The sequence below is a fragment of the Trachemys scripta genome, chromosome 5, assembly GCF_013100865.1.
Source record: "Trachemys scripta elegans isolate TJP31775 chromosome 5, CAS_Tse_1.0, whole genome shotgun sequence".
Classification (NCBI taxonomy): Eukaryota; Metazoa; Chordata; order Testudines; family Emydidae; genus Trachemys; species Trachemys scripta.
Genome location: NC_048302.1, coordinates 122,006,969 through 122,033,010, shown reverse-complemented (window position 1 = coordinate 122,033,010; position 26,042 = coordinate 122,006,969). Strand labels below are relative to the sequence as shown.

At 42.5% G+C, this 26,042-nt stretch overlaps 1 protein-coding gene across 4 annotated transcripts in view; it reads left to right on the top strand.

Annotated features, from left to right (window-relative positions):
* The window catches only part of NSD2 (nuclear receptor binding SET domain protein 2), a 148,742-nt gene that overhangs the window by 105,330 nt on the left and 17,370 nt on the right, over positions 1-26,042 (top strand). For all 4 annotated transcript variants that reach the window (XM_034770825.1, XM_034770824.1, XM_034770828.1 and 1 more), the window contains 7 exons: positions 1,426-1,549; positions 2,565-2,765; positions 6,499-6,678; positions 8,779-8,935; positions 16,929-17,134; positions 21,875-21,978; positions 25,692-25,961. In XM_034770825.1, the coding sequence (XP_034626716.1) occupies positions 1,426-1,549; positions 2,565-2,765; positions 6,499-6,678; positions 8,779-8,935; positions 16,929-17,134; positions 21,875-21,978; positions 25,692-25,961 (1,242 nt within the window). The remainder of the gene's footprint in view (positions 1-1,425; positions 1,550-2,564; positions 2,766-6,498; positions 6,679-8,778; positions 8,936-16,928; positions 17,135-21,874; positions 21,979-25,691; positions 25,962-26,042) is intronic.

Sequence of the window (26,042 nt, the reverse complement as noted above, 5' to 3'; positions counted from 1 at the left end):
CTTCTCCTCTCCTGGAAGGTTGCGTTCCTGGTTGCAGTGACATCGGCCCACCAGGTATCTGAGATTCAGGCGTTCACCTTGGAGCCACCTTACATGGTCTTGGTCCAACTAAGGCCATACCTGACGTTTCTTCCCAAGGTAGTCTCTGAGTTTCATTCGAGCCAGGACATTTACTTATCAGTCTTCTTTCCGAAGCCACATAGGTCCCTGGAGGAGTGCAGGCTACATGCCCTAGACGTCAGACAGGCTCTGCCTTCTATATTGGCAGGACCAGCCGTTCCATAAGTCGACGCAGTTATTCGTCACTGTGGCGGACAGAATGAAAGGTTGCCTTGTATCCACTTAAAGAATTTCTTCTTAGATCCCTGCCTGCATTCGCTTCTGCCACGACCAAGCGAAGGTGCCACCCCCAGCGATTGTCACCACCCTCTCAAGCAGGGCACAGGCCTCTTTGGCAGCCTTTCTGGCCCATGTGCCTCTCCAGGACATCTGTAGAGTGGCCACCTGGTCATCTGTCCACACTTTGACGTCCCATTATGCACTGACCCAGTAGGCCCAGGATGATGCTGGCTTCGGTTGAGCAGTACTGCAAGCCGCTAAGCTGTGAACTCCGAGCCCACCTCCGTGGATACTGCTTGTGAGTCACTGAAAATGGAATCGACATGAGCAAGCACTAGAAGAGAAACCGGTTACCTGCCTTTTCATAACTGTTGTTCTTTGAGATGTGTTGCTCATGTCCATTCCATTTCCCACCCTCCTACCTCTGTCGGAGTTGCTGGCTAGAAGGAACTGAGAGGGCACAGGGCCGGCAGCACCTGATATACCAGCAGGTGGGAGCGCCTCTCAGGGGTTCCACAGCTGGCCCTATGGATACCGCTAAGGCAGAAATCTCAAACAACTGTGCATGTGGGCATGCACACATCTCAAATGGAATGGACATGAGCAACACATCTCGGAGAACAACAGTTCCGAAAAGGCAGGTAACCGGTTTTTATTCATGTGCCAATGCTGACAATTCAGGCCTGGAAGTATCACAAAGCCTAGCATATTAAGTATTCCTGGTAAGGAGAAAATAAGGTTGCTTTTAGCCTTACTTAGTCTGCAATTTCCACGAGTAGAAAATTTGTTTAAAATCTTTTTGTACTTATTAGATTGAATCTACATTATTTAGGGGTGTGTGTCTGTCTGTCTGTCTAGAGGGCATACATGTAAATATTTTATATTTACTAAATACATCCTAAATATTTGTAGGAATGGAAAAACATTTCTGCTTGGAAACTGTATGATCTGATGGTTGTAGAATTATCTTTTCCTCCACTTCAGATACGAAGAGTGTGAGAGGAGAAGTAGGTGAGAGAAATAACAAAGAAAACAGTTAATCCCATATGCGTATTTTTAACACTCAATACTTTTCTGATTTAAAAGCTATGTGAAAAACCAGGTGATCTCCTGCTGTGTGAAGGCCTATGCTTTGGAGCTTTTCATGTAAGCTGCCTTGGGCTCCCTGGAAGACCAGCAGGAAAATTCATTTGTCGTGAATGTACATCAGGCAAGTTTTGTCCTTAATAAAAAGCCATACTGTTTATATCTTTTGTCCTAACAAATCTTGTTAGCTGAGATTATGTATATCTGAAGGAACCATGGTGCCAGGCAGGATGGGAGCTCACATTACCATTAATTTTGTCTCTTTATGTAAGTGCTGGAAAATCCAGGTACCCAGCATTTTTAGTTGAAACCAAGTACACCCTGAGCTGGTTTAGCATGTGCAGTGCATAATTATAACGCTTGCAGAATACTTGTCATCATATGTAATTCCAGAAGACTCAAAACCTGTGGAAGGCATAAGAAGTCCTACAATCAGGTAAAAGAAGTAGGTTAAACAATTCCTGTTCTTCTTCTCTCCCCCCCCCACCCCCAATCTTCTCATTTTTCTGTGATTTTTCAATCTCCTCTTCATCCTATAAAAAGTCTAACTGTAGTTCTTGCTATTAATCTCTGTTGCTTTTTCTCCTGTAATAACTACTGCTGGTTTATAATACTTAAACATGACTTAAAAGCTGTTACAGTCCTGTCGCATCTTCAAACAGAAAAGATGCTGAACCTTGTTGAAGAAAACTGTGACGCATAATAATGAAGTTTTCATGACCTGGTTTTCAAGTGGCACAGAAATAAGCTTCATAAACTGTCTCACATTGTAGGCTGATCTTGGCATCTTCAGGATCACAGACACCCGATGTTATTGACTTCATTGTTAAAAAGAATTGCCCTTATTGTACCCCTGTAATATTAAAAGGTTCTTTAATTAAGAACATGTAAGCAAGTCAGTGATTGAGGAATTAGAGTTTAACTGTGTACAATTTAAACAGTAATTGATTTATATTGTAGTTATATTTGATTTGTTTTGGGATGGGTTGATTAGAAGCCTTTTAATTCTCAAAGTTATAAATTTGAGTCAGTAATCTAGATCAAGTAAGAGTTTTGTTTTTGTTCCTTTTTCTCCCCAGAGAAATATAGTCTAAATACAGAAACTCGAGTAAAAAATAGGATGTTACTTTTATTTTTAGGTGTTCACACGTGTTTTGTGTGTAAGGAGAGAAAGGCAGATGTGAAGCGCTGTATTGTATCCCAGTGTGGTAAATTCTACCATGAGGCTTGTGTGAGAAAATTTCATCTTACTGTGTTTGAGAACAGAGGTTTTCGATGTCCTTTCCACAGCTGTGTAAGCTGTCATGTTACTAATCCCTCAAATCCAAGAATATCAAAAGGTATTCCTTCATTTTTTTTTCAGATTGTTTTTCTTAAACTTTCTGAGTTGCTATTGTTTAGCTCCAACTAGCATTGTTGTACATAAAGAATTAAAGATACCTCTGCTAATTGAACTGTAAATCTTATTCAACCCATTCAACATACTTTATTATAGTGATGTGGTAGGAGGACTCTGGTTATAATTAAAGAGGCACTTTCACTTGGAGCCCTAGGTCACTTATAGTTTTCTGAAAGAAAATTATCTTCAGATTTATGTATTTCATGATGGATCCCTGATCAAAGGTAATTTTTTTTCTATGTTGAGTAAAATTCCATATGGCCACTTCTTATTCATGTACTTATTTTATCTATAACAATAAAAATTAGGGCTGTCAAACAATTAAAAAAATTAATTGTGTGATTAATTGCACTTTTAATACAGAGGTCATAAGCCGGTCGAGCGTAATCGACTGGTCGATCCTTGACACTCTCCCAGTCGATCGCGATCTCCGGCTGCTAAAAGTCTGGTGGTGTAGTGGGGCTGTCGCTAAGGTGGGCTTCCTTCCGGCCCCACGCCACTCCCAGAAGCGGCCAGCATACCCCCGCAGCCCCAGGGGAGGAGGGGACAGGGGTCTCCTGCTGCTCCTACCTGTAAGCACCGTCCCTGTAGCTCCCATTGGCCAGGAATGAGGAACTGTGGCCAATGGGAGCTGCGTGTGCGGTGCCTGCAGAGCAGGGCAACGTGTGGAGCCACAGACATGTCTACACACACACACCCACCCACCCCACGCAGGGGCACGTTGGCCCCTTCTGGGAGCAGCATGGGGCAGGCAGGAAGCCTGCCTTAGCCCCGCTGTGCCACCCACCAGGAGCCACCCATGGTCAGTGCCACCCAGCGGGAGCCCACACCCCAACCCCCTGCCCCCTCCCGGAGCCAGCACCAAACCCCAGCCCTGAGCCCCCTCCCAGAGCAAGCACCCTATATCCCCTCCTGCACCCCTGCCCCAGCCCTGATCCTCCCCTCCCAGAACCATACCCTTTCCTGCACCCCAACACTCTTCCTCAGCCCGGAGCCCCCTCCACCTAAACTCCCTCCCAGAGCTTGCACCCCTCACCTCCATCTGCACCCCAACACCCTCCCCCAGGCTCAGCCTGGAGCCCCTCCCACACTGCGAGCCCCTCGGACCCAGCCCAGAGCCTGCATCCCCTCCCATGTTCCAATCCCCATGCCCCAGCCCGATGAAAGTGAGTGAAGGTGGAGGAGAGAGAGCGACAGAGAGAGGTGGGGATGGAGTGAGTGGGGCGGATATTTTCAAATATATTGATTTCAATTACAAGACAGAATACAATGTGTACAGTGCTCGCTATATTTATTTTTGATTATAAATATTTGCACTATAAAAAACAAAAGAAATAGTATTTTTCAATTCACCTAATAAAAGTATTGTAGTGCAATCTCTTTATAATGAAAGTTGAACTTACAGATGTAGAATTATGTACAAAAAATAACTGCATTCAAAAACAAAACAGTGTAAAACTTCAGAGAACTTCAAGTCCACTCAGTCCTACTTCTTGTTTAGCCAGTCGCTCAGACAAACAAGTTTGTTTACATTTTCAGGAGATAATGCTGCCCGCTTCTTGTTTACAATATCACCTGAAAGCGAGAACAGGCGTTTGCATGGCACTGTTGTAGCCGGCATTGCAAAATATTTATATGCTAGATGCAGTAAAGAGTCATATGTCCTTTCATGCTTTAACCACCATTCCAGAGGATATGCGTCCATGCTGATAATGGGTTCTGCTTGATAACCATCCAAAGCAATGCGGGCCGATGCATGTTCATTTTCATTATGTAAGTCAGAGGTCACCAACAAAAGGTTGATTTTCTTTTTTGGTGGTTTGGGTTCTGTAGTTTCCGCATCGGAGTGTTGCTCTTTTAAGACTTCTGAAAGCATGCTCCACGCCTCATCGCTCTCAGATATTAAAAGGCACTTCAGATTCTCAAATCTTGGGTTGAGTGCTGTAACTATCTTTAGAAATCTCACATTGTTACCTTCTTTGAGTTTTTGTTAAATCTGCAGCGAAAGTGTTCTTAAAATTAACAACGTGCTGAGTCATCATCTGAGACTAATTTAACAATAAATATATGGCAGAATGCGGGTAAAACATAGCAGGAGACATACAATTCTCCCCCACAGAGTTCAGTCACAAATTTAATTAACGCATTATTTTTTTTAACAAGCGTCATTAGCAAGGAAGCATGGCCTCTGGAATAGTGGCCGAAGCATGAAGGGGCATACAAATGTTTAGCATAATTTGTTGCTGGCATTACAAGGTACTAAGTGCCATGCGAATGCATGTTCTCACTTTCAGGTGACGTTGTAAATAAGAAGCATCCAGCATTATCTCCCCTAAATGTAAACAAACTTGTTTGTCTTAGCAGTTGGCTAAACAAGAAGTATGAGTGAGTGGACTTGTAGGCTCTAAAGTTTTACATTGTTTTGTTTTTGAGTGCAATTATGTAACCAAAAAAAATCTACATTTGTAAATTGCACTTTCACGATAAAGAGATTGCACTACAGTATTTGCATGAGGTGAATTGAAAAATTGTATTTCTTTTGTTTGCCATTTTTATAGTGCAAATATTTGTAATAAAAAATAGTAATGTAAAGTGAGCACTGTCAACTTTGTATTCAGTGTTGTAATTGAAATCAATATATTTGAAAATGTAGAAAAATATCTAAAAATATTTAATACATTTCAGTTGGTATATTATTGTTTAACAGTGTGATTAAAATTGCAATTAATCGTGATTAATTTTTTTTAGTTAATTGCATGAGTTAGCTGCGATTAATCAACTGCCCTAATAAAAAAAAAATTTTTTTTTCCACCTTGATAATTCAGAACAACTCAAGGAGTGTGTGCTATGTCTAAAGTAGAAAAATGGTTGGACAAAGTGTTAAAATGGACTGAAATGCCATAAGGCACGTATGCAGTATACCACTTTTATTACTGTTTCAGGCCCCATTCCTTCAGCACTTGCATATATAGTCCCGTTAATGTTAGCTGAACTACTCATGTGAATGAGTACTTACGTGAGTAAGAGTAGCAGAATTTTCCCTTTAGTATGTGCCAATTGCAGATCTCCACACATATATACAAAATAGAGTTTATTATCTGGGAAACTACATGTAAAAGTATATGCATAATTATCTGTCGTCATGAGTAGTCTTACTTGTTCCCTGTCAAGTTGTGCCAGTCATGTCACAAAATAAATACTGAAAGTTAGACATCTTTCCTAAACAGCCTAGAAATTAGATATGACAGATATGGGAGAGTGCAAGTGAGAGAGAATTGGGACTGTTTATATAAATAATGTGCAATTAAATGCTGTTCATTTGGAGACCCTTTGGTTTTAATGTGTACTTAAAGATTTTTCTTTTTAACAACTTACTACACACATGCTGTTGTGTCTGTGTAAAGCTCTTCACGTTAGAATGTTACAGTGCCTTTAATTCAGTCTGGGAGCTCTTCTTCCTTAAAAGCAAAACTCAGTGCAGAAAACCCGCATTAATTCAATATTCTGATTGATTTTAAATGCATGGTTTTTAAAGATATGGTGTTTTTCACATTTTGTATGTATGTTTATGGGCTACATTATGCAGTAATAAAAAACATTTTTTGCATTATATCTGCAGACCAATAAAATCTCTAGTTTAGAAAGATAATATAGAAGTATTCTGCTTTTGCTAGGCAAAATGATGCGGTGTATTCGCTGTCCTGTCGCTTACCATGCTGGAGATGTTTGCATTGCTGCAGGGTGTGCAGTGATCACTTCCAACAGCATTGTTTGTACCAATCATTTCACTGCCATGAAAGGAAAAAGTCATCATGCGCACATCAATGTGAGCTGGTGCTTTGTGTGCTCAAAAGGTAAATCGATGTACAAATCTTTATTTTATTGCTTTACTAAAAGTATAAACTAATCAACATCTAAATATTCATTTTTCAATTTATTTTATTAAGATATTTAAAGAAAAACACCAGACACATGGTGTAACTTCAGATTTCTTCAAAGAGTTGTTGAAGGTATTGGAGTATCTTGTTAACTGCAGATGTCATTAAGTTTTTTTTGGGGGGGGGGGGGGGGTTCTTGCACTTTGTCCAACTACCCTTTGATTTAATTGTTATGCAGAGAAGCTTAATGAGTGCAGCCACTGTACACAGTGCTGATTAGAACATGGAGGAAGCAAACTACCAGACCTGATGACAAATTAAACAAACACTGTGGAAGCTTGTTAAGCCACAGTTTGCTTAACTACCCACTTGAAAATTCATGTACACTGTGACAGGGGCAACCTGGAAATGGGGTACCGCTGAGCCCTCTGTCTCAGCAACCTGGGCTTCCTCTCACACTGTGATGCTGTGACAAGCTGCAAACCTCTCCAGGTACTGCACTTAACACAGACATCCAAAGGCAGGGACACACCCAGCTGCATTACATGAATACTTCTGCTAGCCACTCATGAATCAACACTAGAGAGGCTCCAGCCAATTCTCCACAGCTCTCCAGCCCTGACCCCAGAGCTGTACCATCTTGCCCTGGTCAGAAGCCTGACCAGTGTAAATTTATTACCCAGTCCGCCCCTCCCTCAATGTGAATTGGACATGCACCAGCTCTTGTTCCTGAGTAGATTTCCCAAGCACTTCAAGAAAAACTCACTGTTTTAGGTAAAATATAAAACAGATTTATTAACTACAGAAAGATTTTAAGTGATTATAAAGTAATCATACAGATCAAAGTTGGTCACCTAAGAAATCAAAGTAAAATCGCAATCTGAGTTCTATAAACTAAACAGAATATGAATTAAGCAGTTTCTCACCCTGATGGTATAGTTCCTTAATACACAAGCTGGGATTCTCCTTTCCAGCTGGGACCACCTCCCCAGTTCAGTCTTTGTCCTCCAGATGTGTTTCCAGGTGTTGAGTTGTGGGGGGAGAGAGGAGAAATGATGATGTCACTTCCCCTCCTTTATAGGATCCTCCAGCTTGCTGGAAAGATCTTTTGCTATGAGGTGAGTCAAGCAGTCTCCATTGTCTTTGTGCTCTCTCTGAGAAGTCTCCACTGTATATAGTTCCTGGGGTAGTCCTTGTGCACGTGTATTCCCCTTACTGGACCATCAATGCTGCCTGGCTTCTCCATTGTTGTACCTGAAAGGCTGGTTGTGGGTGTTTCCCAACATATTTCAGTAACACACACATATAGCAAGACTTCATAACTTCACATACAATGATAGCACATACAATCCAATAGGATATTAATGTTCAACAGATAAAGACTTTTAAAATGATACCTCACAAAGCATGCTTTGTACAAATACATCATAATTATATCACCATATATATATAGTGAATATGAGGGTGCCAGGGTGTTGCTTTGGGGTACCAAATGTGACACATGCAAAATAGTGAGATCACCCCTCTCCTCGATACAATTTTATTGGAAAAATTCTTTAGATGCTCATTTTTATTAAAATTTTACATACTGTTAAGCATTGTCATAAATTAAACTGCAACTGTTAAAACCGAGTAATTACAATTTGTGATGCATTATCCTAGTTTTTATTTTATTGTTAGTTCATGTGCTAATTTGTGAGACAAGATGGATGAGGTAATATTTTTTATTGGCCCAACTTCTGTTGCTGTGAGAGTCAAGCTTTTTAACTTACACAGAACTCTTCTTCAGGTCTGGAAGACTCTCAGTGTGTCACAGCTAAATAGGACTACAACAACATGGCATATTGCTAGTTTGTATAATTTAGTAATCTGAGTCTTCTATTCACCCAAGTTAATGGTTTTCTGTGGCTTTTTCATATGAATGAGTGATATCCATTTGTTGCAGATCAGTATGTTCCAACCAATTTTTAAAAAAATGTAGTGTCTAGTTACATGCTACTGTGATTTAAATCAGACTGAAATGCTAAACTTTTTTCCACCTTGAAACTTAAACTTTCAATCTTTTATTTTGTACAGGAGGAAGCCTTTTGTGCTGTGAGTCATGTCCTGCAGCATTTCACCCAGACTGTTTAAATATTGAAATGCCAGATGGTAGCTGGTACTGCAATGACTGTAGGGCTGGAAAGAAACTCCGTTTCCAGGATATCATTTGGGTCAAACTTGGAAATTACAGGTCTGATGAATGGACTTATATTTTTTCATTTAATATAAATATAATATAATATAAAATTACTTTTGCTGAAAGTAACTTGAAAACAAGCTGTGTGTGGAAATCTGTTAAACTAAGGGGTTGCATGCTTTGGTGCTTCTGGAGGCCAAGTTCAGTGCATGAACCAAAGGCTCCTTGCATGACTCCTCCCCCTCCCCCCCCACAACTGTTCTGTATGCCACCCTCTCATCCTCTTCCATTTCAGGGACTCCCAGCAACTAAGAGCTCTGTGTGTCCCTCAATCCCCCGCAAGGAGCTGTTTATTCCATGCCCTTTTCCCCCATACTATTGTGACCCATTTTCCCCATGCTAGGAGCTGTGTGTGTCCCCCATTTCCCTTGTAACTGCTCCTATCTTAGCCTACCTGTGTCTAGACTAGAGTGTCACCCACTGCTTCTGTAGGCCAGGCTCATGGCACATATCAGTAGTTCCTTATATCCCAGTCTCATTTGAGTGATGTTCCTTATTGTCCCACTAAGGGTTATGCGCATGCACCCGGAGCTTTTGAAAATAGCATTATCCCTTGGTCCACACATGGGCCCTTGCTCTACCTCATGGTTTTGACTGAGGCGATAAAGGGCAGGGCGGACTGACCAGGCCCTCAGTTCCTTCTTGCCACCACATGGTCCAATTCAGAGCATCTTCTGTTCTCTGATCTCTCGTGACGCACTTTCCTCAATACAGGAAAAAAACTGTTTTATGCTTGTATATAGTTCAGCATTCTGTTATTTTTGTAGTAGTTTTAGTGTTAGCAGTAGTTTTTAAGATTTTAAGGACTTTGGGATACTGTTTTACTGACCCCCTTCGTCCCCCAGCACCCACGCTTGGGTACTGGATTATGCTGAAGATGCCTGGGTTCAAGATCTGCGCTTCCTGCCCTCGCTCGTTTTTGATCTGTGATGAGCACCAATGCTGCCTTTACTGCTTGGGGGAAGTCCACGTTGCATCAAGGTGCAATATCTGTCTCTCCTTCCCAGCCCATACCTAGGAAGGCCAGGCTCTCCACCTCAAGAAGCAACTCGTAGAGATCACCACGAAGCCATGGTTGGATCCAGGCCAGGGAACCCCTTCGCCCCCCCCCCATCCCCTCAGCCCCCCCCACCCAGTACATCAGCTTGAGCAGTCGAGCAGCACACCTCCTACTGCAGAGTCCCAGTCTGGTTCTGCCAGTACCAGTGCTAAGGACCCCATGCCAGGGCCTAGCCATGAGGTAAGGAAGCATGTCATAAGCATGGCAGTAAATCTTCCTTAAGGCTCAAGAAGGACATTTCATCCTCTACAAGTTCAGTTTTGGAAGAGCGGTGCGTTCCCAGGCTCACAAGCATGGCAAGAAGTCACACACACAACACTGGGCCCGCTGGTCCCAGTTACCGAGCCATGTGCGCCTTCTGGATCGGTACCACCAAAGTCACAGGAATCATCAGTTCCGAGGCAGTTCTCCGTTCATGAACTGTTTGCCCTGGATGAGGTAAGATCGTCACGTCTCTCGGTGCATTTGCCTCATAAGAGCATTGGACTTGCTGCATTTGGATCATGTTCCTGAGCACACCCCTGTGACTGACTTGGTTCTGACAGTACCACAGTTCAAACAAGGCTGTGACTTCTCAGCATTGGAGGACTCAGATGGAACACAAGGTCCGCCTTTCCTGCACTGCTGGCATAAATACCCGAATGTTTCACTGACTCAGTGGCAATATCCTCCCTTTCCTCAGCACAGGAGCCACTGGTACCCCAGTCTGTGTTGTCCACTGCAGCAACTGCCAGATCTGTCTGGTTGGCTGAACTGGGGGCCTTGGCCCCAATAGCCCCCTTAAGAATCTTCCCGATCCATCTGAGAGGAGTCCCCTATCTCACCACTCCTGCCTTCGTCTAGTAGATGTTCAGAACCAGGGTTGGGAGGATGCACCGGCAGGCCTGAATATGGTGCCGCTGGATCTGGAGAGGTTCCCATCGCCTTCAGATGCTGGAGTGTCAATTCCTTCCTCCCTGTCCCAGCCAACTACTGCCAGTTCCAGGAATTGATATAGAGCAGAGGTCAGCAACCTTTCAGAAGTGGTGTGCCAAGTCTTCCATTTATTCACTCTAATTTAAGGTTTCGCGTGCCAGTAATACATTTTAACGTTTTTAGAAGGTCTCTTTCTAGAAGTCTATAATATATAACTAAACTATTGTTGTATGTAAAGTAAATAAGGATTTTAAAATGTTTAAGAAGCTTCTTTTAAAAGTAAATTAAAATGCAGAGCCCCCCCGGACCGGTGGCCAGGACTCAGGCAGTGTGAGTGCCACTGAAAATCAGCTTGTGTGCCGCCTTTGGCACGCGTGCCATAGGTGCCTACCCCTGATATAGAGGGTGGCCAGTGCCTTCCACATTCCACTGGAGGAAGTGCAGGACAGCCAACATCAATTACTTGACATTCTTCATGCATCATTACCAGCTAGGGCGGTGCTACCAATCAACAATGCCATTCTTCAGCAGGCATGTACTGTCTGGGATACCCTGGCCACTTACGCACACACCTCGAAGGGGGCAGAAAAAAGATACTATGTTCCTCTGAAAAGGATCTGAGTTTCTGTTTGCTCACCCTTCACCCAATTCCCTGGTTATACAGGCTGCTACTGAATGGGCTAGGCAACAGCTCCCACGTTCCACTCTGACATATAAGGCTGATAAGAGATACGACCTCCTAGGTCATAAGGTCTTTTCTTCAGCCAGCCTTCAGTTTCTCATCTCTAATTACCTGGCATTACTGGCAATATATGACTTTTTGAATTATGGCCAGTTAGCAGACCTTGTGGACACGCTTCTCCAGCAGGATCATACCCTCTTCCAGGCTATTTTAGAAGAAGGCAAACTGGTCAGCAAGAGAATGACCACAAATGGGAGCTGCACGACTCTGTGGTCGTGGGCATTTTTGACCATTTGGGGACTCCGAACAGGGATCTTTTCGCCTCTCACGCTAACACCAAATGCTTCCAGGACTGTTCCAGGGATGGGATTGGAGCCTATTGCCAAGGTGATGCTCATGTCATCTGCTGGTCCGACCAGATAAGTTATGCCTTCTCCCACCCCATCCTTCCTTCCCCAGGTCCTCCACAAGATTCAGTGGGAGAGAGCCATGGTCATCCTGATTCCCCCATTCTGGCCTCACCAGTTTTGGTTTCCTCCTCTTCTCTGTATTTTGAAGCATCCTCCATTTCCACTACTGACATTCCCTGAACTGCTCACAGAACACAATGGCAGGATCAAACATCCCGATCTGCAGATGCTTCACCTGAGAGCCTGGGTTTTGGATGTGCATCTTCGCTACAATGGGAGTGTTCGTTGGCAGTACAAGACTCACATACTCATAGACTTTAAGGTCAGAAAGGACCATTATGATCTTCTAGTCTGACCTCCACAACACAGACCATAGAATCTCACCCACCCACTCCTGTAACAAACCCCTGACCTATGTCTGAGCTATTGAAGTCCTCAACTTGTGGTTTAAAGACTTCAAGGTGCAGAGAATCCTCCAGCAAGTGACCCATGCCTCATACTGCAGAGGAAGGCGAAAAACCCCCAGGGCCTCTGCCAATCTGCCCTGGAGGAAAATTCCTTCCCGACCCCAAATATGGCGATCAGCTAAACCCTGAGCATGTGGGCAAGACTCACCAGCCGGACACCCACGAAAGAATTCTCTGTAGTAACTCAGATCTGACCCTATGTAGTGTCCCATCACAGGCCATTGGGCATATTTACTGCTAATAGTCAATTAATTGCTAAAATTAGGCTATCCCATCATACCATCCCTTCCATAAACTTATTAAGCTTAGTCTTGAAGCCAGATATGTCTTTTGCCTCCACTGTTCCCCTTGGAAGGCTATTCCAGAACTTCACTCCTCTGATGGTTCGAAATCTTCGTCTAATTTTAAGTCTAAACTTCCTCATGGTCAGTTTATATCCATTTGTTCTTGTGTCCACACTGATACTGAGCTTTAATAATTTCTCTCCCTCCCTGGTATTTAGCTCTCTGATATATTTATAGAGAGCAATCATATCTCCCCTCAGCCTTCTTTTGGTTAGACTAAACAAGCCAAACTCTTTTTGATTCTCATTTCATAAGACAGGTTTTCCATTCCTCGGATCATCCTAGTAGCCCTTCTCTGTACCTGTTCCAGTTTGAATCCATCCTTCTTAAACATGGGAGAATCCATCCTTCTTAAACAGAGCTGCACACAATATTCCAAATGAGGTCTCACCAGTGCCTTGTATAACGTTACTAACACCTCCTTATCTCTACTGGAAATCTCTCACCTGATGCATCCCAAGACCGCATTAGCTTTTTTCACAGCCATATCACATTGGCGGCTCATAATCATCCTGTGATCAACCAATACTCTGAGGTCCTTCTCCTCCTCTGTTACTTCCAAGTGATGCGTCCCCAGTTTATAACAAAAAATCTTGTTAATCCCTAAATGCATGACCTTGCACTTTTCACTATTAATTTTCATCCTATTACTATTACTCCAGTTTACAAGGTCATCCTGTCCTTCCTGTAGGATATCCCGGTCCCTCTCTGTATTGGCAATATCTCTCAGCTTTGTCTCATCCGCAATTAGCACATTCTCATTTTTTGTGCCAAGGTCAGTAATAAAAAGATTGGTCCCAAAACCGATTCCTGAGGAACTCCCTAGTAACCTCCTTCCAGCCTGACAGTTCACCTTTCAGTATGACCCATTGTAATCTCCCCTTTAACCAGTTCCTTATCCACCTTTCAGTTTTCATATTGATCCCCATCTTTTCCAATTTAGCTAATAATTCCCCATGTGGAACCGTATCGAATGCCTTACTGAAATCAAGGTAAATTAGATCCACTGCATTTCCTTTGTCTAAAAAAATCTGTTACCTTCTCAAAGAAGAAGATCAGATTGGTTTGGCACGATCTACCTTTTGTAAAACCATGTTATATTTTGTCCCAATTACCATTGACCTCAATGTCCTTAACTACTTTCTCCTTCAAAAAATTTTCCAAGACCTACAGTTGTCAAACTAACAGGCCTGTAGTTACCCGAATCACTCTTTTTTCCTTTCTTAAAAATAGGAACTATGTTAGCAATTCTCCAGTTATATGGTACAACCCCTGAGTTTACAGATTCGGTAAAAATTCTTGCTAATGGGCTTGCAATTTCATGTGCTAGTTCGTTTAATCTTCTCGGATGAAGATTATCTGGGCCCCCGATTTAGTCCCATTAAGATGTTCGAGTTTGGCTTCTACCTCGGATGTGGTAATATCTACCTCCATATCCTCATTCCCATTTGTCATCCTACCTTTATCCCTAAGCTCCTCATTAGCCTCATTAAAGACTGAGGCAAAGTATTTGTTTAGATATTGGGCCATGCCTAAATTATCCTTAACCTCCACTCCATCCTCAGTGTTTAGCGGCCCCACTTCTTCTTTCTTTGTTTTCTTCTTATTTATATGGCTATAGAACCTTTTACTATTGGTTTTAATTCCCTTTGCAAGGTCCAACTCTACATGGCTTTTGGTCTTTCTCACTTTATCCCTGCATGTTCTGACCTCAATAAGGTAGCTTTCCTTGCTGATCTCTCCCATCTTCCACTCCTTGTAGGCTTTCTGCTTTTTCTTAATCATCTCTCTAAGATGGTTGCTCATCCATCTTGGTCTACAATTCCTGCCTATGAGTTTTTCCCCTTTCTTGGGATGCAGGATAGTTTCTGCAACCTTGACTTGAAGTAAATCCAGGCCTCCTCGCCTTTAGATCCACAAATTCTTCAGTCCAATCCACTTCCCTAACTAATTTCTCCCTATCACTCCCCAGTGGGACCTCAACCATATCCTCAGCATTGATGAAAGCGACGAAGAGTCCTGTGGCACCTTATAGACTAACAGACATCTTGGAACATAAGCTTTCGTGGGTGAATACGTGTGACAAAGTGGGTATTCACCCACAAAAGCTTATGTTCCAATACGTCTGTTAGTCTATAAAGTGCCACAGGACTCTTTGTCGCTTTTTACAGATCCAGACTAACATGGCTACCCCTCTGATACTTGACAGCATTGATGAAATCTCCCTTCGAATCTCAGGCCTCATGCTTCTGTTCTCTTCATGAAAGTCACCTTCCTGGTAGCTATTACCTCTGTGAGAAGGATGGGCGAACTGGGGGCCATGATGGCGGTGCCCCCGCACCCACCCCTCCCTACACACACATGTTCCAAAAAGATAAAATTTCCCTGTGCTTGCATCCCAAGTTTCTTTCGAAAGTTGTTTCTCGCTTTCACTTCAACCAAGCCATATGCTTACCTGCCTTCTTTCTGAAGCCGCACACCTCAGTGGAGGAATGGTACCTTCACCCCCTTGATGTCTGTAGGTCTGTGGCCTTTAACCTGCAGAGGACGAAGCCAAGACTATTTATTGCTACAGAGGAAAGGATTAAGGTGCAGGCCAGCTCCACTCAGAGGATTTCTAAGTGGGTTTTGGGGTGCATCACCCTGTATTGATTATCAGGACTGTCTCCAGCCCTTGGGATATGAACCCACTCCACGAGAGTGCAAGCATCAGCTATAGCCGCACTTCACGATATGCCACTCATGGACATATGTAGGGAGGCCACGTGGAGTTTGGTACATACCTTGTCTTCCCATTATGCCCTGGTGCAACACTCTGCCAAGCAATATTAATTAGGAGAAAGGTGTGATGAAGATGACAACCATGGAACGGAGAACAGCTACGCTGAATGAGGCATCCATCACAATCTCCCTCAGTGGAATACAATAGGGGCAATCACTCAAAGAAGTTACTTACCCGTAACTGGAGGTTCTTCAAGATGTGTGGTCCCTATCTGCATTCCAATATTTCACTCCTTACCCTCTGCTGCGCGATTTGCAGTGAAGGAACTGAGGGTGCAGTCGGTCCACCTTGCTCTTTATTGCCTCTGTCGAAACCGTGAGGCAGAGCAAGAATGCATGTGCGGACCAAGGGACCCTACTATTTTCAAAAGCTCCGGCTCGATGTAGGGCACATGCGTGTAATCGTCAGTGGAATATAGATAGGGACCACACATCTCAAAGAACCTCCAGTTACAAGTTAGTAACCTCCTCTTGGTGTGTTGCTTTCATGTCCCCCTCTATCTGAGACGTATGTAAATATGTATTATTAAGATTGTATAATCTGTGGCTGGCTAGATTTTAATCTTTTCAGTTTGGGAGAGAAGTCTTTCAGGATGTCAGCGTTTTAAACGCCATTGGAACAATGAGCAGAGCTGAGTTTGAGGGGCAGAGTGTTCTGCTGGAAGGTATTAATGGAATCATCAGCCAGGTCTTTGATCTATAGACAATTAAAGACCTGGTTAAAGCTGTTGGTTTTGTTACTCAAGATGTGAGCACCTGTGTGTCCCCCAGTTTCCCCTGGCTGGTTTTTGACTTTCATCAAAATCAATAAGGTTCTGCCCATTGATACCTTGAAAATTCATTGGATGCAGTGTTTAAAATGCCATTGCACTCAAAGCAGGGCCACTTTTTTTTTTTTTTTTTTTTTTGGGGTTAGGTTTAAAACTGCTCTATTGTGTTTTGTTGTCGTGACTTGCTCCCTTAAATCTTGTTCTACGTGACACCCTATTCACAGTACATTAAGTAATAATAGGAGTACTTGTGGCACCTTAGAGACTAACAAATTTATTAGAACATAAGCTTTTGTGGACTACAGCCCACTTCTTCGGATGCATACCAAGAAGAAGAAGTGGCTGTAGTCCACGAAAGCTTATGCTCTAATAAATTTGTTAGTCTCTAAGGTGCCACAAGTACTCCTGTTCTTTTTGCGAATACAGACTAACACGGCTGCTACTCTGAAATAAGTAATAATAATTGTTTACTATTAAACTACTGTTGCTAAATTGTCTTTTGGAGGAAGGCTTGACTAAAATGCTGTCCCTGTTTTTTTATTTGTACTTCTGTGATAGATGGTGGCCTGCAGAAGTTTGCCATCCAAAAAATGTTCCCCCAAATATCCAGAAAATGAAGCATGAAATTGGAGAATTTCCAGTTTTTTTCTTTGGGTCTAAGGATTATTATTGGACACATCAAGCTCGTGTGTTTCCATATATGGAAGGAGACAGAGGAAGTAGATACCAAGGAATTAAAGGAATTGGGAAAGTCTTCAAAACTGGTATAGAACTTTAATCAAACAAAAATTAATCTTGTGGAATGTATGCTTTGCTTTCTTTAGACAGGATACTGAGCCCAGGTCTGCTTATGTAGTATCTCATGTCAAAATATACAACAGAAGAATTGTTCAGAACACTTTAGTTACTATTATTACTCTGAATTAAAAGCTTTGTTTCTGAGACTTCTAGCAGAGTATAACCTAAGCAGCGCATTGACAATTTTCTTTTCTGACAGGCAAGCATTGAGCATAAATGACCATCCACAAAACTTTGGGATAATCCTTTAAATATATTGACACCCTCTGAATAAGGAGAGTTTTAACCATGGTACCTGTTTTTGCTTTACATTGTACTTTACAAGGATGGGTGTATAGCAGAATGCTGCAACATTGAAATACAGCAGAGGTTTAAAGCTGATAATTATGAAGTTAGAAAAAACACTACTTACTTCACTCATGCAAGGCCATTTTACATTGGCAGTTAATCTGTGAATCTGATTGTTCTTCAAATGATGGTTCCTACATGTATTGCGCACGTGGATACACATGCTCCTGAATCTGGATGTTTTTAGCAAGTAATATTCATTAGTCTCCACATGCACAGTTGTTCTCCTAGTGCTCAAAATCAAGAGTGTAAAGGGCAGTGCAGACGAATGCCTCTCCCGTTCCTTTTCTTATTGCCACATGGCCTGAGTTGGAATCCTCCATGTTTGCTTTGATCTTCCTATACTGTGAACCTATGAATGCAATTTGTAAATAGCTTTTAATAGTTTCGTTTTTTAGTGTTTTCGTAGTTAGTTTGTTCTCCCTGTCCCAGGGAGCTTCTCCCTGTAAAGAGGGACTATGCCAAGAGTTCTGGGGTTCAAGAATTGTCTCCCCTGCTCCTGTTCCATCTTCTTCAACACTGCCTTTATTGCCTTGGAAAGGCCCATATCGCCACCAAGTGCAGCATCTGCTGCTCCTTCCTTCCCTAAACTCATGATGGATGAGAACTCCATCTGCAAAAGTACCACAAGGAGTAGGCCATGAAACCCCATTTAGATTCAGGCCAAGGAGACCCCCTCGTACAACAGCCTCAGACAATAAGCAGTGCCCTCCGGACACAAGTACTGGTGTCAAGGCAAAAATTATGAAGCCTAAGAAACTCTCACAGCTGAGTAGGGAATGTGAACATAGGCAGGTACATATCTGCCTCTAATAGAAAGGATCCTTCCCCCTGTTGGTCAAAGTCAGGCAAGTTCTCGTGAATGGGTTCTAAAGAATGAGTTCCATATAAGCCTTCTGGCCAAGAAAGAAAGATGTGAAGGAAGAAGGATCCAACGATACTAGCTCCAACTCCACCCCGTAACCTAATGAGCGGTACCTAATGATTCCATCTGGAAGTTTGATGCTGGGACCCCATCCAGTGGCTCTGATGTTCTCCATGAGGTTTCCCCTAACATTAGACCTTCTTATGATCTGATCCTCTGGTACCTTTCTTAGGAGCCCCCAAACACCAAAGGACCAAAGCCTTTACCTTGCTGGAGGAGATATTCACCTTGTCTCGCACACAGTCTCCCCTAGTATTGGGCCCAGCTCTTCTTAGAGATATCCCTACACCTGGGAAAAATACCTTGAGGGGAAGAGTATCCTGCCTTCCTGCGACCACAACCTAGAACATCCTCCCACTGGTACCATCGGCATCATTGATAGAATAGGAGCCTATCATTTCGTCAAGAAAAATCTGATACTCCTGATGGGGTTTCTCCCCCAAGAGAAACTAGCCTAGTCAGAGGCCAAGGATGGTATTGGAACTATCTGCTTCATTCCAAATATGGCTACACAGGGGACTGCTGGTACCCAATGCCTTGAGGCCTCCCCCTCTGGTTGAGCTTTCTGGTCTTACTGCAGCTTGTGGGATCCATACAGCAGGCACCCTTGATCTGTGCAGGAACTACACCGACCCTCCTTTCCCAACTGATGTCAACTGGCTCCATCAGAATTTGCAGACGAGGTAGTTGAGCTAGACCCAACAGTTCTGATGGTTATGTTGTCCTCCTCTCTGGATGAGGTGATCACATCATCATCTCCCTCTCCACCCAATGACCACAGGCAGTACCAGGAGTTGTTGCAGAGGTCCAGGACACACAATAGGCCCTACTGGACATAATCTGGCCCTTTGAGTTTGGCTCTTCCAGTTATCCAAGCCATTTTGGAACCCACCAGATCAGTATGGCACACCCCTGCCCTGAAGAGAGCCTGGAAACAATATTTCGTGCTATCTAGTGGGGGCAGAGTTTTTATTCATTCATCTGGTGCCCTGCTCCTTAGTGGAGTAGGTGGCTACAGAAAGGTCCAGGATGCAGTATTCCAAAACTACTCCATTAGACAAGGGCACTAAATGTTGCTTTTCCTGGTGAGGGTCGCGTAGGGAGAGTAGGAAGGGCCAGACCTTTCCTCCTCAACAGGTTCAATTTGCTGGAAATAAGGGTGGTCCACTGGGCCTACAATGCATTCCACCCACTCATCTGATCTCGTCATAGCCAGATGATGTTGGACAACATAACTGTCTTCTGTGTATAGACAGTTGACCTCTGGAATTAGTTCGTCAGATGTTACATAACTCTCTCACCAGCATACCAATAAGGTGCACAGAATTCCCTCAGTCTCAGCAGACATTTTTCAGCAGACCTCGAATGGGAGATTGACGATTCCTTTCTTAACGAGATATTCAGCTCAAGGCATGGTATTCGGATGGACATCAGATGTACAGCATTCATGTTCAGTAGCAGTTCAATCCATCGTCAATCAGATCAGGAAGAAGTCTGCCAGGAAATGTTATTCAGCCAAATGGGAAGCTTTTCTACTCTTGATCACGACAATATCAGTTGTTTCCAGAGTTCCCTGCTATCCCAATTTACTGATTGACCCTTAAGACATCAGGTCTCTTTATCAATTCTCTACAGGTCAATCTGGCAGCAATCAGCACTTTTCATCCTCCTATTGTGATATCATTGGAGGTTATTTACCTGTAACTGGAGGTTCTTCGAGATGTGTGGTCCCCATCTGTATTCCATTACCCATGCGATAGCCAGATTTGCAGTAAGAAAAGGAAGTGGAGATGTGTCAGTCTGCATTATCTAATTATACTCTGTTTGGAGCACAAAGAGAACTACTACTTGCATGTGGACCAACGAACGCGGCTTAGTAAAAATGTATGGACTCAGTCACATGGAGTATGTGTACCCACAGTGGAGTACAGATGGGGAAACCATACATCTCAACCTCCCATTACAGGTAATTAAACTCCATTTTTCTTCACTTGCACTGTAAATAAAATTGTTTCAGCAGTCTTTGCATATTAGTCATCTGTGTAAATACCCATGTATGTTAGCTTTTGAAGGGATAAGAATGCATTCTGTGAAAAACAGTTCAAACTGGTTGGGTGGAGAAGATACAGTCTTGGGTACAAAGTAAATTGTGTCATTTAATTGCCAGCATAAGCTTGTCACACCATCTGGAGTGGCTCATGACAGGTAAAGATATACACACACAAATGAAATACAGTCTCAGGTTCCAAAAGTTGATAGCAGCTGCTATAATATACATGCTTTATATGTCCTTTAGGGCTAACGCAAGCTAAACTGTTGGGGACTCCTTGCTTGTGCTTAGAAATACTTGCCCCTCAGAGTTCAAGCAGTATATCACCACAAGTTTCTTCTGGTCAGGCATTTTTATTCCCCTCAAACAGAGTTCAGACTAACAGAATACAAGCGTCTGAGCCTGTCTCATCTTCATGTGAGCAGGGAGGGCAATTGACATAGTCTTCGTCCTTTTATGTTACATAATGGCTCATTTGATTTCAATGGACCGTCTTGTCTGCAGCCCCAGAACTTTACACTAGTTAATGCTTCTTTCCTGTTTGGTGAGTTACACAATTATAGAGATTTATAATGCAAACATTTGCTATTGCTCTATAACATTGGGTACAGATAAGTGAAACTATGTTTGTAGGATGCAGCATATATTAAAGTCTAAACACATTCTTATTACTCTATCTATTTTGACAATATTACCCAGATGGTTTCCAGCTATGCATTTGTCCGTGTTGATTGAGGCCTGGTGCCATGGCACGTCTGCTAGCATCACAAAGCTAAACCAGAATTTTACAAACACTACAATAAAATCCTTGTCCCAGCTATCATACACTGATTAATCATGTAAAATTCTCATGGATCTAACTGCTCAAAGTCAATCCAGACTGGATCTTGAGGATCTCAGCTGTTTACCTCTAACCTATATTCCACTTTGGATTTAAAATCATACCATTTCTTATGCTTGGGATGGAGGATGCAGGACCTCTTCCAGAATGGATATCTTTATCTTTTAAATTGGATTGTACATTGTGGCTGCATAAAGAGACAAAGAACCCTGTTCTTACTGAAGCATCTCCACATCCCCCGCTTAGGAAGCAAGAGAGTACTCAGGTTTTACCTTGCTACACAGCATTCCCAGGTTGTCACTGAACTAATGCAGTTGTTTTTATTTCTTACTATTTTATTTTAGCAATATAATATCCTTACATATAGAGAGGAGTTTATATATAGATACTTAGATTTGTTTCTGTAGAAGGGAATTAAAGCATCTAGAAGAGGAGGTAGAAGATACTATGGGATTAACTAAATAAAAGAACAGGGAGGAGCATGGTGGGCTACAGGGAATAATAGTCTGTCTACAAGTTCTAATGATATAACTGTTTTTTAGCCTTGCAAGAAGCTGAATCTCGATTTCGAGAAATAAAACTTCAGCGAGAAGCCAAAGAAACCCAAGAAAATGAACGTAAACCTCCACCATACAAACACATAAAGGTAAGATTTGAGGAAATCTGTTGTGGAGGAGAAAAAGGTGGACAAATTTTAAGTTGCAGAATTTATTTTGAAATGTATGGATATTGAACTTAATACGACTTTTAAAAAATGCATTTCTCTTAATATTTGCTCTCCAGCAGTGTGCTCTGCCCTAGGGAATCTAGTCTAAATTGGACACAGTTCATGATAAACTCAATGAAGGTCCAATGTTTGGACCAGTGGTGCAGATATCTTTGGAGAATGAAAAAAATAATTTGATCTGTCTTTTGGGAGAATAATATTGAAATGTTGATGTGAGCAGCAGTGTTTTGTTTAGATTAGATGGGCAATGTGAGATGCGGGAGACCACAAAGGAGAAGGTTGCAGTTGAGGCAAGAGATAACCATGAGGACTTGGAGAAGGATCTTGGTGATCAATTTAAAAGAGCTGACTTTTCAAAATCTTGGAAAGGAGAAAGATGCAGGATTTAAGAAGAGCCATGAAACTGGGGGAAAGATGAGTCTGACACTGAAGTTACAACCCTGAGTAGCTGAGAGGAAAATGGCAGTGGAGGGAATGAGAAGAGAGCTTAGGAGGAGGAATAAGCCTTTTTTCAACATGCGAAGTTTGAGATGATAACAGGACATCTAGAAAAAGATTGAACACAGGAAGAGGTCACCGGAGAGATGCAGATTTGGGGGAAATGAGCATGTAAATTATGAAGCTGTGGGAGCAGTTGTGCTTGCTCAGAAACAGAATTGAAAGGGTCTGGAATGTTTAAAGTAGGCATCTGAAAACAGAATTGGGGTTGCTAATTAGTAATTGAAGAGATGACACCATGAAAGATTGGATGGAAAGGTAGGAGGAAAAGCAGAAGAGTGTACAGTCACAGAAACCTGGGGAGAGAATGATCATCTCTGAGGAGCAAAGACGGATTAAGGAAATGCACAGAGAAAAGAGGTACTTTATCTCACTTCTTGTGACCAAGTTTATGATCTTAGTGAAAACAGTAAAGGTAAGTAACACAATGACAGAAGAAAGAAAGGTGACTGTAGCGTTGCGGACTCACCCCTGCGGCACTTCCTGCTGGTCGTCTTCGGGAATTAGCGTGTCAGCCTCCAGAGCGCCCCCCTGCAGGCTGGTGATATGCCTTGCCGCTGGCCCCGTGTCCCTCCCAGGACCCTGGTGCCCCTTTCTCTGGCTGCTGCCCCGTGGCAGTACCCCCACAGTTCTGGGTCTCCCCCTCCCAGGGGAACCCCCTGCCACACCTCAGTATCAGGCTACTGCCAGTCATCATCTAGTCCCCGCTCCCTGGGGCAGACTGCAGTGTCAGCTACTCATTACTGGCAAGGTTGGGTTTGGACCTGCTGCCTTTGCCTACCCCTGGGCTGCCCTCTGCAACCCCCAGTACCTATTTGCCTTATGCTAGGCCTCACCCTGGGTCTTTCCAGGATGGAGCTCCCCAGCTCCTCTGCCTTTCCCCAGCCCTGTTCCACTCAGGTACCCTGTCTGTAGCTCCTTGCAGCCAGGCCCTTCTCTCTCTCAACGCAGAGAGAGACTGCTTGGGCTTCTGGCCCACAGCCTCTAATAGGGGCCAGCGGGGCCTGATTGGGGCGTGGCCCCAGCTGTTACTGCCTTCCCCAATCAGCCCCAGCTTTCCTTCCCAGCCTCAGCCCTCTCCCCAGGCTGGCTTTAACCCTTTCTGGGCCGGAGCGGGTGATCACCCCGCTACAGTGACCAATACGATCCTTAAGGACAAAAATGACAGATCCTGAAGACAAGAACGAGAGATGGCAAAATATATCAAGGAACTCTATAGTGATGATAATCCTGAAAAACTTCCATTGTAGATGTGAATCAAGTAAGCCTGCCAATAATGCATGATGAAATCATGGCATAAATAAAAAGACTTCTGAATGGAAAAGTGCTAGGTTAGAATGGAATACCGACTGAATTTTTAAAAGCATAGGGGATAAAGGCGTGAAAGTCCTGTCAAGAGGTAATGAAGAATATGTTTGTGACAGAATAATTGCCAGAAGACTTTTTACAACTTCACTGTGTACAAATCCAAAAAAAGACCAACACACTGGATTGTAAAGACTACAGAACAATCAGCCTAGCATCGCTTACTTCTAAAATACTTTTGTGAGTTGTTAAAGACCAAATACAAGGAAAGAATGGTAAGGAAATAAGCGAACAGTAATAGTGTCAAATAAGGAAAGAACACAATAAATGCCATTATGAACTTGAAGTTCTTATTAGAAAGATCAGTTGATGGGAAAAATTGTATATGGTGTTTTGACTTCCAAAAAGCATCAGACAGAATGTACAATTACAAATTGCTCAACATATTAAGATCTGTCGGATTGATATGAACACCGAATAATAAAACAATTATACTGGAATCAGAAGGTGATTATAATGGGAGATAAAAAAAATTAAAAATTTAGAACTTGAGAGGAGAAAATGTATAATGTCACTGACTTTAGTCAACATTTATTGTGAGTGTTTTGATTAAATTAATCAAAGAAACACAAGAAGGTATTAAGATGAATCGAAAATGGGCGAATAGCATTTGCTGTGCAGATGAACGTGCTTTTTGCTGATTGATGAAGTTAGAGAAGATTATATCTGAATATGGTCTAGAGTTGAATGTGGACAAGACAAAAAAAAACTATGGATCCTGGGAAAATGTGCACAATTTCCAGTGAATGACGCAGCTGTACAGCAAGTGAAAAATTATTCCAATTTAGAAATCCTCATTACAGAAGATGAAAGTATGGATACTGAAGTCAGCACCAGAACAGTAAGATATTCTGGAAGAACAAACATCTGATGAGAAGGGACATAAGTCTGAAGACTGAATTCCCTCTCTTAAAAACTTAGATTTGACCTGTGTTAAATCACAGCTGTGAAACATGGGCATTCAAACAATTGATAATTTAAAAAACTACAATCTTTTGAATTACGGTCTTGTAGAATAATTCTGAAAATATCATGGATAGACTGCATAATCTGTGAAAAGGTACTGGAGATGATTGTAACTGAGCAAATGCTGATCTCATGAAAAGAGAGAGTCTATTAGAAGAGCACATTTTAGGAGGTTTAGTGGTTGATGTATGTTTTATGGGCACTGGAAGGGAATGTTGTGATGGCAGAAGAAACATGAGGCAGAAAAACATGATCTTGGATGGACGATGTGGTATCCTGGGTGTATCAAAAGGACTATTCATTCACAAAGACATTAGCAGAGGATAATACAGAATGTGCTAGCCTGGTTGCAAACCTCCAGAAATGGAGATGCTAACTAAGAAGAAAAACAGTTCCAATGGAGTGAAGAGTGAAATGTGGATTATATGAGGGTGTTTCTAGACAGCACGGTCAAAGAGCTCAGAGGCATTTGAGAAGGGAGAGATGGAGAAGAATTTGGATAAATAAATAGTCAGGAGGGTATAAGAGCATGTTTGAATAGAAGTGTAAGGGAATGGAAGAGAGGGAGTGAGAGAGATCAGTAGCTAGATTGAAATGGGACAAGAGTTAGAGATGGACCAGAGAGATGACTAAGTCCAAGACTGATAATGGAGAGCATGGAATGGGTTGTGAGATGGGGAGGAGAGCTTGTACTGGATAAACTCTCTTATACTTGAATATATATTAACCTATAAATGTTTTCTTTTTTACAAAATCTAACAAGTGTTTTAAAATAATATTTGAACTATTTTTGTTTTATCCAGGTGAACAAACCTTGTGGTAAAGTTCAGATTTATACTGCTGACATTTCTGAGATTCCCAAGTGCAACTGCAAACCCTCAGATGAAAACCCTTGTGGTTTTGATTCTGAGTGTCTAAACCGGATGCTAATGTATGAATGTCATCCACAAGTTTGTCCAGCTGGAGAACGCTGCCAAAATCAGTGCTTTACCAAACGTCATTATCCTGAGACAAAGATCATCAAAACTGATGGCAAAGGGTGGGGTCTGGTCGCTAAGAGGGACATAAAAAAGGTAGGAATTGTGACACTTCTCAGTTCCTGATAATAGGAATTAATATTCCATAATTACTTTGGGGGACATTTTACGTTGCAC